We start from the raw sequence: 15,370 nt of genomic DNA, 5'->3' as shown, positions 1-15,370 counted from the left end.
GGAGTGCCAACTGGTCCAACCACTATGGAAAGCTGTCTGGAGGTTCCTCAGTCTACTAAAAATGGAGCTACTGAAAGATCCCGCAATTCCACTCCTAGGACACAAAAACATTGATTCAAAAGAACACCTATACGTGTATGTTTATTGCAGAACTATTTACAATCGGTAAAACCTGGAAACAATCCAAATGCCCAAAAATAGATGACTGGATCAAGAAGATGTGGTATATATACACAATGGAATATTATTCAGCAATCAGAAAAGATAAACTCATGCCATTCGCAGCAATGTGGATGGAGCTAGAAGGAATTATGCTCAGAGAAATAAGCCAGAAGGAAAAAGAAAAATACTGGATGGTTTCACTTATAACAGGAATATAGGGGAACAAAGTAAGACATCAGTGTAAAAAAATAACAGTACAAAACACAACAAAACAAAAACAGACAATTATAAATCAGAGACATCCTGCAGGGCAGGAGGAGGGAGGGAGGAGCACAGGGGACTGAGGTGATGGTGCACGGGTGCATTGGTGAAGGAAACTCTATGGGGACTACACCTGAGGGGTGGGGGGAAGCAAATATTTTTTAAAAGTGAGCAGTGATGTAAAAAATAAAAAAATAAGAAAAGAAAAAATAAAAATTCCTTTCATTAATTCGAAAGGAAACCTGCAATCCTGTGTTTATTGCACCACTAGTTACAAAAGCTAAGATATGGAAACAACCTAAATGCCCCAGAACAGATGAATGGATCAAGAAGATGTGGTATTATATGCAATGGAATACTATTTAGCAATCAACAGATAAACTTGTGACATTGGCAGCAACAGGGATGGAACTAGAAGGGATTATGCTCAGTGAAATTAATCAGAAGGAAAAAGAAAAGTATTGGATGGTTTCACTCATAGGAGGAATATAGGGAAACTGAGCAAAGGGCCAGACAAAAAAGACAAAACTGACAGACAAACTAGATCTGAGGCATACAGCAGGGGAGGGGAAGAGCAGTAAGGATTATGGGGATGTTTCATGGGTGATGTGGTGGTGGGAGATTTATGGGGATTATACCTGAGGAGAGAAATCAAATAGTATACAAAATGAACAATGATACAAGAAAATTTTAAAAATTAAAAAAAATTCATGAAACTTTTATCATAAAATAAATAAAACAAGGTTTATGCTAACACCTGCTTTAAAAAGGAGAGTTCAATAAATGTTAGGTCATTCCTCTCTTTGCCTTTCTCTCTCGTCTCCCACTTGTCCCTGTCATGAATCATCTGATCCAGGGTTGACCTGGAACTTCCCAGCCTTTGGTAAATGACACACAGTGTTTGTACCATGTAATCTCGGTCTGTCTACCCTAGGTTTCTTGTGTTTGAACATCTTGTTCTCCATAACTGTCATACCCAAATATTAAATGTTACCTTTCTGTTCCATAAATTCTTTCTAGGTAAAGACATTAGTGATACCTCTTTTTTTGTAGTCCCTATAACTTTTGCCTAGCACACGTTCTTTGGCTCATTTGAATTGCTTTTGTTGTTTTACATTATTAACTTTATCCAGTCTCCTCAATGACAGGCTGATTTAAGCAGATACTTTATCATTGTTGTTTTGCAATTTGAGCATGTAGCAGACTGTTAGTAGAGAGTTGGCTTTACAAATGGGCTGCCTCCAAGTTAGCAGTATTCAGTCACGGTCAGTGAGAAGATGAATGAAGGAGAATTTGACATTTTTTTTGCTGTGCACAATCCTCTATGAAGTGACACACTTTTCATTCTCTTTCTAAACCCTGAGTGGTGTGGTGTGACTTTTTTTTTTTAAAAATTTTTTTTTCTTTTTTTTTTAATAATTTACATATTTTTATATCATTGTTCATTTTTGTACAATGTTTGCTTTCTTTTCTCAGTGTAGTACCCATAGAATTTCCACTACCGGTTCACCCGTGCACCATCAGGTATGGTGTGAAGCTTTGCTTCCTAAGCTAAGATGCTGACTTCTGGACAAGGAGACTTGTTCTTGCTCTGACAAGAATGTGTAGTGAGCATTTTACAGGGCATTCCTTTTTGTTTTTTTTGTCCCCCCTCTTGTCAACTCTCAAATTTGACTTTCTTTCCCATTAAAATTAGAGTATTCTCTGTCTATCTACCCTAAGTTTCTTCTGTTTGACCATCTTGTTCTCCATACCAGTCATACCCAAGTATCAAATGACTTTCTTTCCCTGAGCCACAAACATGTTACATTAGATATCATGAAATTTCTGGGATGGCATGAAGTCTACATTCCATTTAATAAACATTTATATACATATTCTTTGCCAGGAATTGTTATAAATGTTGGTGAAAGATAAATATCTTGTGGTTCCTACCTCATGTTTGCTTGCAATTTTCTTTGAGAAAAAGTGTATAAACCATTTGTACAGAAAAGGGACTTAATAACTCTTAGAGGGATCAAGAAAGTTCTCAAAAGGAATGTACAAGATGAACCATTCAGCATGTTAACATGACTCTGCCCTTTACAATCTACAGTCCAGTTTTGGTTTTTGTTTTTTGGGGTTTATTTGGATAGACATGGGAATTTTACTCCTTGCGTCCCTTTCCCTGATTTCCTTGACTTATTTGATGTCTCTCCCTTTGCTGAATTTCAGCCCTGTTTGGTTAATCAGGTTTGCATTTGTAACCTCCCAAATTGATAATTTGGAAAGTGTAAGTCAGTAACTTTAAAAATGCAATTATGTGACTTTTCTGTTATTTAGATGACTGCTTAGAAAACTACACAGCCCACCAGCATCTGATGAAATTAGCGTGTAAGCAAATCAAAAATGTCTTACACTCCAGGAATTGGCGGTGACCCCGCTCAGCTGGCCCAGCGGATCTCCTCCAACATCCAGAAGATCACACAATGTTGTGAGTTGAGTTTTAAGTTCACTTTACTGTTTGTTTTCAGTTCTTGACTGAACTTGGTGACAGTTAATAAAAGGACAACTCTAGTGTTTGAGAGAAGGAGGAACATTGAGAAGATGTTAACTAGGTTAGAATTCTTCAGAGTGACCATAAGAAGATAATAGGAGAGAGAACACATTGGATTTTTTTTGTAGCGTTAGTCCAGATATCTAAGAGGCAGTTTCATTCCTGAAATAAAGGCTCAAAAAGGTATTTCCTTGTTGGTTCCACATAAGGTTAATAAAACTTGGTGACATAATCGCATAGGTTAGGAACTAGGGACCACTCTCAGAAGCTGAAAAAACATGTTTTTTTATGTGTTCATTAAAAGTAAAATCTAGCTGGATATGACTTAGGTTAATTTTGTAAAGGGTAAATGTTTGATACATTATTAAGAAGCATTGAAGAACCAAGAAGGATACATTTTAATCTTCTGAGGCAGAAAAATAGGAAATAATTATTAGGATTCCTCATAAATTATCCATTGCTACTCCTATCAAAGACAGTACTGATCCAGTGTGAGTTTTATGAGACATTATTGCTCATTGGACTAAATACAAGAATAAAAAAAGCCACTGGCAGAGATTTGAGGTTATAGATTATTCTGTTTTGTTTTTTGTTCCATAGCCCCAAATCTAGATCATTCTAGTCGTCTTGTTCTCAGTATTCTGGCCTCTTATATTACTTAAACTCTTGCAAAATGTGTTTAATACTTTCTTTTATAATACTTCAGCCTACTTTGTTAAGGTCACTCTTCTTGCCAGAATGTGTTAACACACTAGTCAAATAAAGAATGTTTTCAGATGACCACACTCTGTTTCCTTGTCTAATCATTAATTTCTCAACAGTTATTAGTTTACCTGAATAATTTGAATGAGAAGCCAGTGTGTTTTGGAGGCAATGGGAGTAATATTAATTTATAGGTCATTCTGAAGAAGTTGCTGCTGTGCAAAACTGTGCAAAATAACCCTTCTTCTGATTTGGTGTGATTTTATAGCCTTTGGCTATTCTTAAAGGGACAGGGTAGTGAATTCTGTAGAGGTCTTACATTGTTCATAGCAGGGAATATAGGGTGGTACATCCAGCACCGTTCCAGTGTGTCCCAGGGCACCAGCTTTGGCTCCACCTTCTCTCCCAGCTTCAGATCTGTTGTGATGGTAGTCACAGAGAGCGTCACTTCTTTTATGGCTGCTGATTTGAAACAGTGCTGGTAGTGAGGAAATACCCGGAAAGAGCATTTAGATGGTACCCACAGCTGATATTGGAAAAAAAGCACTTGAGGCAAGAGTAGCAGGTGATGAAATCAGAGAGGAGGCTGAGCAGGTCATGTAACCTTGGAGGCCATTTGAATAGTTTAGATTCATTCTAAGAGGCAGGAAAAATACAATCACATCTGCACTTTGCAAAGATTACTTTGCTGCTTAGAAAGTAGTTTGGGAAAATGGAAGGGCAGTGGCCATTGCTGAATTCTAAAGAGAAAGATGTTGGTGTGCACCAGATGGTAGCAGTGAAACAGAAAGAAGGGATGGGTGTAATTTGGAGGCAAAACCAGAAGGAGTAGCTAATAATAGTGGGTGGGATTGAGAGGGAATGAGAGGCGTCCAGGATGATACCATGGTTTTTGCATTGAGCAGCTAAGTGGATGGCAGTGGTTCTGAGATGGGAAGGACTGCAGTTAAGGAGAAGTGAGGAGACTTGTGACCAAGTGCATTTTGAGATGCCTTTTTAAACATCTAAGTGGAGGTCCTCCCCGGTGGTGCAGCGGGTTGAACCCTGCGCTGTGGAGCTGTCCACAGCCTCTGCGGTGGGGGTTCGATCCCGGCTAGCCGGCAAGAATCCCACATGGTGCGGCAGACCTTTCCTGTAGCACCCGCTGTTCCCCTCAGCAGTGTATTTCTGTCATCTGCCTGTTCTGCTCCCTGCTCTGTCTCTGGTGAATCTTCTCACCCTCCTGCGCCTCTGACCTGTACCCCAGATCTTGTATAAAAATAAATAATTTTTTTTAATGATTTATTTATTTATTTATGCAAGCACTGGGTACAGTCAGAAGCGCGGGAGGGTGAGAGAATTCACCAGAGACAGAGCGGGGAACAAAACAGGCAGACCATCGAAATACACTGCTGAGGGGAGCTGCGGGCGTGGCAGGAGAGGTCTGTTGCTCCATGTGGGACCCTTGCCGCGGCCGGGGATCAAACCGGCACTGCAGAGGCTGCGGGCAGCTTCGCAGCCCAGTGCTCAACCACTGCGCCACCAGGGAGGCCTAAAAAAATAAATAAAACTTTAAAAAAAAAAATAAACATCTAAGTAGAAATGTCAAACATTTGGTTTAGATACATGAATTTATCTGGATAACAGAATGTCATCAGAGTATAAATGGTATTTAAAACCTCAGGTATAATATAATCATAAAGAAATGAGATTAGAGAGGAGGGATGGAGCTTTAAAAAATGTGAATGTCAGGAAGACGGGGAGAAAGTGGCATAAAGAATCAGAGAAAGTATGATCAGTGAGTTAAGAAGAAAATCAGAATATGGAATATGGTCGATTTCTAGAAATCCAAAGAAGTGTTCCAAGAGTGAGCAAAGCATCCTATGTGTCTCACACTGCCTAGAAAATGAGTAAGATACAAGCAAAGAATTGGATCAGGCAAACTGCTGACATTGAAAAGACGTGTCTCATGTCCATGTTCCAAGTGTAGATGGAGGAAGGAAGGAGAAGAAGGACCTATGCCTTTCATTTAAAGAGCATTCATTCATTCATTCACTTCTGCTTGTGTCAGTCCTCAGAATTTAGTTGTAGTCATATGTGTCTGCCTAGCTGCCAGGAAGGCTAGGTATAACCATAACTGGATTGCCGTGTGCCACTAAAGTTGGGGTCACTCCATTTGGGAAAGAAGGGAAGAATAAACATTTACTAGGCAACTAGCAGATTCTACTATGAAGCTGAAAGAGGGTCAAAGAAAGGGTTGCCTTTCTCCACTTCAAAAGGGAGATTCTAGTCAGAGTACAATTGCTAAAGAATTGATGTTGAAGGGGAGAGAGGAAAAGGGGTGGATCACCAGTGTCCGGCTCACCTTTCTACAGAGTGGAGCAGAATGTGGTATAGACCCTAAGTGTGGTCACTGGATTTTCAGAGTTCCTGTCTGAGCAGGTCTGTTTCCATAGGAAAAGGAGGCAGAGGCATCTAATCCACAAGGGGAGGTTGGTGAAAGTTTATGGAAAGAAGAAAGAATGGACTGCCTATAGTTTTGATGCTTGAGAGAATGGACGTAGCAGGGAAGTGGAGAAGGGTTGTGTCCCAGGTTGAGTACTCATTTGAGATTTGGGATCATGATTTTAGAGAAACCACTTGTCCAGTGTCTCAGTGATTTAGATAAAGTTGCTGTTTAAAAGCTAACATACCACCCAGTGTGGGTTACTAATCAGGTCTATTCATAAATTGGTGGAAGTAAAAGACAGAAGTGTGAAATTTCAGTTCACTTTTTTCCCCATCTGGTAATGCTAATAATACTGGGTGTGATAGAATAAAATGGTACTTTACACCACATTTAGGTGCTTCTCTTTATATTACATTTGCATCTTTTGAATTTGTGTCAGTACAAATTATGTAGGGTTTTTTTTTGTTTGTTTTTTTTTGTTTTTTTTTTGATGGGACCCTCGCCGGCAGCCGGGGAATGAACCGGTGCTACAGAGGCTGCAGGCAGCCCCTCAGCCCAGCGCTCAACCACTGCACTACCAGGGGAGGCCCACAAATTATTTAGTTTTATAAAAGAAATTAAAAAAGATGCTGTGAGCAGGGTAATAATATACTCTTATAGTCAGACTGTGTATACCTGTTTGGCTATAGCTAAAATCTTCCTGAATTCTGCAGTTTATTTTCACATGAATTTTGATAAAGATTAGTGAAAACTTGTAATGAGTTATATAGTTTAATTTATACTAAAATAAGAAAATAGGGCCTCCCTGGTGGCGCAGTTGTTGAGCGCTGGGTTGTGAAGCTGCGCGCAGCCTTTGCAGCGCCGGCCGCCAGGAGAGGGTCCCACATGGCATGCAGACATTTCTTGCTGCCCGCTGCTCCCCTCAGCAGTGTACTTCATGAGTCTGCCTGTTCTGTTCTCCGCTCTGGCTCTGGTGAATTCTCTCACCCTCCCGCGCTTCTGACTGTACCCAGTGCTTGTATAAATAAATTAATTTTAAAAAAGATATTAAAAAAATTAAAAAAATAAAATAAGAAAATAGCAATCAAAAATATTTTTGCTTCTTGGAAAAACCCAATTAGTAAGATTGGAATTTTGCCTTTTTTTTTTTTTTTTTTAAACAGTGTTCTATTCTGGCCATTCTGTTTTGCAAAGACTAGGATAGATGAGACAAAATATGTATACATTTTTAAAGTTTTATTTGTTTTTGCATAGAAGAACTAGAGTGTAGACCAGAGGTGTGTGTGGGTGAAAGGATTCACAAGAGACAAGAGTGAAGAGCAGAACAGGCAGATCTACTGAAATACACTGCTAAAGGGAGCAGCTGGTGAAACAGGAGAGGTCTGTTGTGCCAGGTGGGTTGGCCGGGGATCAAACTCAGGTCATAGTGATGATAGCACTGAGATTTAACCCTTAGGCCACGAAGGAGCCTGAGAGAAAATATTTTTAAGCTTGTAGTGTTTCTGTTAAAATGCTTTTTGTTAAAAATAATCTGCAGTCTTGTCATTTGCTTTCCTAGTGAAGTATTTGAGCCATATTAAAATAGTATATTTTATATTAAACATTAATAAATTTTGCAAATGCTTTAAAACATTTTTATCAGAAATAGAATTATAATAAAATAACATACCTTTAAAAAAATAATAGGTCTAGCAAGCTAGAAATCTAAGAATTTTTCTGTGGAGCATTTAAAATGATTAAGAAAATATTTTCATCCTTTGGGAGCGCCACAGTAGGTTAGAGTTGGCGTGCAAATAAAATCATAACAACAGTTACCTAAAGTAGTTGTACCAAGTTATTCTCCTACCAGCCAGTTTATCAGAATTCATACTGCTCCACATGCTTGCCAACATTTGACATTAACAGTCTTTTAAATTTTACTCACTTCAAATGTTTTTTTTTCTCACTGCGATTTGTACTGAACTAGTAGGATCAGATTTTTCATAATGTGGTTGAGTTAGGGAAATCAATGGACAATATGAAAACTATCTAATTGGGTATGCATGTGTATGTGTGCACACTTCCTGAAATCAGATTCAGAGGGCTGTGTGACCCTAGGAGAGGAAACTGTTTCACTTTCCATGATAGGATTTTCTTAGATATATTTCTGTTGACTGGATTATGCCATCTTCCAGCTTTAACAGACAATAATTCTAAGCCCACATTTAAAGAATCCTGAAAGCTCTTCCAGTGTATAGGACTATTCTCTTTGTTATTCACATACCAGTTGCCATATCTGGATCCATAGTACATGCTTTTAAAATCCCCTTATAGAAAGTCATTCATTTGTAAGACCAGGTAGAGATCTGCTGGATTTATATATTATTTATTTTTATTAGGATGGGAGAATTGTAGTCACTAGGGACTTTGGGGTGAATCACGTCAGAATCAACCAAGTTGGAATGGAAGGAAATTGATGAATAGAAACCGCTGAACTCAGACTTTACCGTGTGTACATATTATAGAGTCTTGACACCAGCGCTAATGAGAATTCTGGCATTTCAGTGTTTTATGTTTTTCTTTTTAAAGAATAATCTAAAAGCAGAAGGTGGAGATTGACTACAAGTTAACCTTTGATAATTGAACCAGTAGATTGGTGGTAACATGCAGTATACTCAGCTGAATTTGTGAGTGCAGAAGTTTTCTGTTAAAATATGACTGTTCTCTCTCTTCTCTCTCTCTCTCTCTCTCTCTCTCTCTCTCTCCCCCTCCCCCCTCCCCCACCCCCACCTTCCCCTTCCTCCTTCCTCCTTCCCCCAGATTTGGGAGAGCAGAACTTTTTAGGCATAAAAAAGTCTGAATGTAAACCCGTGTTATAAAGGTTAACAGGTGACTGACAAATTTTATATTGAATCTTCCTTATTTCATTTTTCCATAATTTATCTCCTGTAGATTAAACCTGTTAGTCCAACGCAGGCATATTTAGAGTTGGAAAAAAAAAAAAAAAACACACAGAGAAATCTCTGTGTTGTGATTAGCTTCTCATTCTGTTTTCGTAGTTTCCTTATTGAAGCATCAGTGCTTGACTCTTGTTCTCCTAATGTTTTTAGGACTTTGAGATGAAATCAAGTTTATAAAAGTCTGAGCCCCCTTTTGTTACTTTTGGGAATGTATACAGTTCTTTTCATTATGAAGAGTCTGATGAAGGGACTCTTGTTTTTGTATCTTAACACTTGACTACACAAAAGGGAAGCAATGTTACCTACTTCTCTTTTTTGTCCAGGGCAAACTTTTTTGTAAAAAGTGCACCAGTCCTGAGAAGTTAAGGAATTTACTGGAACTGTATATTTACCCAGGAATTGGTGGTTTTCTTTTTTTTCTGGGGTGGTCTATTGATGGGTGGGAAAACATTTTTTAGAATGAAAAAAAGTTGCAAGGATGTTTTCCTTTTCCCCTCTCCATACCCTCTTCATTGCTGTTTCATTGATATACAGTCATCTCTACATCTGAAAATACTTGGGGGAGGTTTTTTCCCCTCCCAAGGAGAGTAACTTCAGTAGCTTTGATTTCACTTTCTACATGCATAAGGTGTTGACACAGAGCAAGCTAGGTGTGGAAATGAATGTCTTATCCCAGGGAATTTTAACAGAGAGTGACAGCTTCTTCTCTCCTGTGACTTTTTGTACCTGACCAAACACAAGTGCTCTTTATGACTGAATGAATTATTTTTGTTTCATTTATGAACAAAAAGTTTAAGATATGGCTCCAGGGTGCTTCCAAGAGTTTCATCATTTACTGCTCCTTTATGTGAACCATCTATATGTCTGTACCCCATCTTACGAAGGGCTCCAACCCCAGACCTTGGTACTGTGTGTTTTAGTTTCCCATATCCAATTTAAGGGCACATCCTAATGGTTCTGCTTGTCAAATTTGCCCATTCCTCTCCACCTTTGCTGAGAGCACCCAGGTCCCACCGGGGCTGTTTCTTCTTTGCATGGTTGCAGCCTCCTTATGGTAAACATAAGTCAGATCATGCCATCCCGTAGTTTAAAATACTATAATGACTTCCTGTGGCACTTACAATCAAATGGAAATTCCTGCCACACCCCATCACGTGGTCCAAGATCTGATCTCTATGTCCTCTCCTGCCACTTTCCCCGTTGCAGTGCAGCATTCTAGCCATCTTGGCTGCCTTTCTGCTTCTTGACCAGTCCAGCTTATTCTTAAATTGGGCCTTTGCATTTACTCTTCCTCTGCATCCGACATCTTTCCAGATCCTCACAAAATCGGCTAGGCCTCTAGGTTTTAGCCCAAAGTCACTTCTGTACAAGTGTCTTCTCTGACAGATCATTTTGCTTCCTCCAGTTATTCTTTTTCATATCAGCCTGTTTTGCTTTCCTAATGCCTTTTTTCAGTAAATGTACTATGATAATTATTATGATAGTTTTTGCATTCCTTACTAAAATATCACCTCACTGCTGGAAAGTGCTTTGTCTTGTTCATAGTTCTTTCTATCTGTACTGTAAGAAAAGTAACTGGCAGTGAGTCAGTCCACAATAAAATAAAAATGAATGACCTTAAGTAGTTACTCATTGTATCTAAACTACATTTATATATTTTAAAAAAGTGGTCACTAGCAGTGGATAATGTTTATTTTTCCATTCTTTGCCTTTGACCTTAAGGCAGTAGTCTCCGCTTACTCATGTGGTGAAAAGATACTGACTTAGGAATATTTTTTGTTTTTCATGTTTTAGTCTATATTTTCCTAAGTGCCAGAATTTTTTTCTTACCTGATTTGAAATCTCTAATTTATTCATGCATAATTTTACTCTTCAAGGGCTTTGCATACAGAGGCTATTAATAGTTTGTTGATTGACAAAGGATAAAACTGAACATTTCAGAAAAGAGAGGATGGTGATTCCAAGATGTGACAATGGAAGGCAGGAAGACAGTTTTAAGAAGAGGGGAAGCTGTCAGATATCCTGACTACAACTTCAGATTACCTTAGTTGAGAGGAAACAAGCCATATGGAGAAATCTTCAAGGAAATGCATGTTACCATCCTGTGAACTCTTGTTGAATGGTAAATCATGGAAGGTGAAAGAGAGGATGAGAAGGATGAAATCACACTATGATACATTGATACATGCAGCATTTTGAAAATACAACGTACACTACAAGAGGGCAGCTAGGGTTGTTGCTTCAAAATAGTTGGAGGGGTGTCAGGTGGAAGGGGATCTCCCTTCCTTCAGCTTGGTGTTAAGGAGTTTAGCAAGAGACCAGTAGAAGGACTTGATGGTGATTCTGAATGGTCCTTCCATTGGGACTCTCTGCAGATGTTGTGGAATGGACCACATTTCTCGTTCATAGAGGTGCTTAGCCGAGGTCATGCTTCACAGGTCTGTTAACTTATTCATTAGTACTTTTTTTCACCATCCCCTCACAAAAGCTCTGTGATGGTCCTTGTTATGGACTGGCTTATGTCTTGCCACAGTTCACGTATTGAAATCTTAATGCCCAATGTGACTGTGTGGCAGGTCCTCAAATACAGTAATTTTCAACATCATCTCATTTTAACATTGATGGGAAAAGAACAAAAAAAGATGGCTTTCCGCTGAGGTCACTGTGGACTTTCACACATCTGCATGGTTCTTCTCCAGTTACTCAGGTTTCCTCCCGCATCCCAAAGATGTGCTCTTTAGGCTCATGGGTGTGTCCACATTGTTCAGTCTGAGTGGGTGTAGGCATTGGCATCAGGGTGTCCTGCAGTGGAGATGCCAGTTCAGAGTTGGGTGCTGCCTTGAGCCCTGAGCTGCCAGGGTAGGCTCAGCCCACCCTTGACCCTGAACTGGACTAAGGAGAAAGAGTGAGTGAATGAATACAAATGATTATTTAATGTGATGATGTGTTTTAGGTCTTTATTTAGATGATGTGGCCAGAAATACGCCCTAGGAACTTAACACCTATTTATATGAATTAGCCAGTGGTAAAACTGGTTTTATTATATATTGTTTTGCTTCAAGTCAAGTTTCTAAGAACCTATGGACAGCATTAAATGAGGGCTTACTGTCATTCCTCCCACCCCCAGCTGATTGTTTTCTTTTCTATATTGGTTGTGTAATATTCCATCATATAAATATGTCATCATTTAACCAAACCTGTTAGTGGGCATTTTATCCTAAGATTAAATGTCTAAAAGTTTAGGAACTTACCATTTATGCTACCTCCACAAATAAATCCCTCTAAGTTCTATATAGATAAAATAAAGTCATGAGTATCTGATAAAAATTACCATAGCTAGGCCTCCCACATGGCGCAGCTGGTTGAGCACTGCGCTGTGAAGCATGGGTTCAATTCCCGGCCGGCCAAGGAGAAACCCACATGGCATGGCAGACCTCTCCTTCCTTGCCCTCCTTCCCCTCAGCAGTGTTTTTGGTCTGTCTGCCTGTTCTGCTCCCAGCTCTGTCTCTGGTGAATCCTCTCATCCTCCTGCACCTCTGACATACCCCAGTTCTTGTATAAATAAATAAATCTTAAAAAAAAAGTTATCATAGCTGTGTTTTCACAATCCCATTTATTTGAAAATTAAACTATTACTAGAGTTTTTCCACATAATACATTTAATATCTTCAGTGATTGTATTGCAGGGTAGCTTCTGTTTTATTAGAGTTCATGGTTAGTTGTGTGACAATCACCCAAGTTCCCTGTGATGCTGACTATACATTTTAGTTGGCTATGTATAGGTCAGACAGGAGAAGTTAAGTTGGCCTTTCAGTTTTAATTTCCTGTAATAATTTTGACTGTTCTTTTTCTTGTCTCATTTACCCTTGTTTGTTTTTACCAATTGCTGAGTGATAGACTGCATTAAGGAGAAATTGTCTTTTATACTTATTCCAGACTGTACATTTTCTTTTTAAGATTTATTTATTCATGCATACAAGAACCGGGGTACAGGCCAGAGGTGCAGGATTTACCAGAGACAGAGCGGGAAACAGAACAGACAGACTGACAGAAATACACTGCTGAGGGGAGCAGCGGGCAAGACAGAAGAGGTCTGCTGCGCCAAGTGGGATTCTCGCCGGCGGGGATTGAACCTGTGCTGCAGAGGAGCCCCATAGCACTGCACTCAACCGCCTGCACCACTAGGGGAGGTCCCAGACTGTACATTTTCTTAAAGCAGTTATTGATTGGTTTGCCTGTTAATTGATTTCAAAGAATCCAAAATTCATATAAAATAGTGTATTCTAAGTCTTGGAGCGTTTATTTTCCCCAGTCTTCTTTCTTATTCTAGTGTCGTTATCATGCTCCTTACTTGAAGAATCCATCATTGCAGTACCTATTACTGATACTGAGAATGGCCTCCTACTTCTCTGGGATATTTGATTCTTCATCTCATTTAAAGTTGTAAGAGAAAGGCCTTAGACATCGTTAAGATGCCCTCTTAGCCTGTGGACTATTATTTTCCCACTGGGGAGTGTGGAAGCCTTTAGGTAAATACCAGCTAAGCTTATTTGTAAATACCCAGCGCACTGCCTTGCTGTTTGGGCGAGGGAGGAGACCTGAGCAGGATAACCCAAGTATATCCCAGCGATTTTAGTTGTATCCCCTTGTCCATACACAGTTTAATTCAGAAACTTCCTTGTAGAAAGTATGTAAGTTAGTATCTTCCAACTGTTTTTTATTAAATGTTTACTCTGTGCCTTATATTAAGTATTTTGTGTCTACTTTTTGTATTTTTTGCACATTCCTATGTGATTATCCAGTGAGGTCTGTCACTTGAGAAAATGTATGTTTGGAGTGCTTAAGTTACTTGCTCAGTTTTATTTGAACCCAGGACCAGCTGATTCACACGACACTATGAATTTGAGTCATGTCTCACTTGAACCATGACATTACTTGTGCATTTATGTGCATTCTTTCATCCTATGAGTATTTACTAAGCATCTCTGATGTACTTGTCAATGTCTGGATGCTGGCAATGCCTTAGTTTAAGATAAACCAAATAATTGCCTTTATGTGCTTACCCTTTCAAAAAAGTCAGGCATAAATCAATAAATTCTATATTTGAAGGAGAATGTGAAGGGTTATGAAAAGGTAGCATGTCAGAAAACATAGCAGCAGGGATCTGGTGTCCTGGAGAGGTGGGAGCATAGCTAGGGTGTTAAAGGAGTGGAGAGGAGGCCAGTACATGCAGAGCACAGAGGGGGGAGCTGGCACTGAGCCCACTTTGGGTGGACCTCCCAGGCTCTTGCCTCTCTCAGTAGAGCAGGCTTTTCAGTAGAGGAGGCACAGTTGGGCTCAACCAGAGTGTAAGATTTGTCGGTTGGTTTAGTTGAATAGCGAGAGGGACTCAGGTTGTATGGAAGAGCATGAGTGCAATGACTGATGAGGAAGTTTTAGTTGACAGATGAAGATGTGGGAGATATGGGGTCATGGGAGGGAAAGCGACACTGTGGTTTGACCCATGGGTCAGAGACTTTTTGGGGTCAGGGCACCAGTGGGAGTGATTTTCCCTTCATTTGACTGTTGAGACAACTTTAGCTTAGAGAGATTAATAGCCCAGAGTCAGCAGCCAGGAAAAGTGAGGTCAGTTTTCCAAATCAGGTTGTCTGGCTCCCAGGCTGCTCCCTGGCCAGCATTATACTGTACTTCTACTTCCTTCCTTAGTTAAGTGTGGGTGAGACTGTGTCAGAATCTCAAAATAACCTCGCTAAGGGTCTTACTAGCCATTATTTTTTCTATGAGTAGCAATTACAGCTCTGAGTATTTTGGGTTGACCATCAGGGATGCTTTGTGTTAGGAGATACCTGTGCTCTGTCCTTAGTTACTTGAAGACAGTTCTTTGAAGACTCTATGTGTTTGTTGGGGCTGGTCTAGTTCCTACAGCCCTGCAACTCCCACTGGTCAGACAGAGCTTCTCCCTGTTCCCCAGTGAACTCTGACTGGTTATATACATATACCAACTGCTGCCTATAATGCAAAAAACATTCTTTTCTGAGACACATTTTTCTAAAGTAATCCACTAGATGGCTGCAGACCCACGAGGAACAGACTGGGTCTTCCCTGCTGATGGTAATGAAGAACCAGAGAGGGGACTGTCTTATTTTTGAGGAAATAATAATGCATCTTTTGGGGATGTGTTGGAAATAGTGTTCTCTTTATATTAATGAAAAATGTAATATCACCACTTTAAAGTCACCACTCTGGAAGTGATGATGTATAGAGTTAAAAATTCTGGGTAATACCAAAATTGTTCAGTGCATCCTTGTAAAGGTACCTCTAGCTTTAATTCCACTGTCCATA

At 39.6% G+C, this 15,370-nt stretch overlaps 1 protein-coding gene across 2 annotated transcripts in view; it reads left to right on the top strand.

Annotated features, from left to right (window-relative positions):
• The window catches only part of STX7 (syntaxin 7), a 39,791-nt gene that overhangs the window by 5,486 nt on the left and 18,935 nt on the right, over window positions 1-15,370 (top strand). For both annotated transcript variants that reach the window (XM_037520413.1, XM_037520414.2), the window contains exon 2: window positions 2,746-2,896. In XM_037520413.1, the coding sequence (XP_037376310.1) occupies window positions 2,812-2,896 (85 nt within the window). In that variant the 5' untranslated portion in view covers window positions 2,746-2,811. The remainder of the gene's footprint in view (window positions 1-2,745; window positions 2,897-15,370) is intronic.

The sequence above is a fragment of the Talpa occidentalis genome, unplaced genomic scaffold (assembly GCF_014898055.3).
Source record: "Talpa occidentalis isolate TD23 unplaced genomic scaffold, MPIMG_talOcc4v2.1 talOcc4.2, whole genome shotgun sequence".
Taxonomy (NCBI): Eukaryota; Metazoa; Chordata; class Mammalia; order Eulipotyphla; family Talpidae; genus Talpa; species Talpa occidentalis.
The sequence above is the reverse complement of the archived record's forward strand: the minus strand, read 5'-3'. Positions and strand labels throughout refer to the sequence as shown.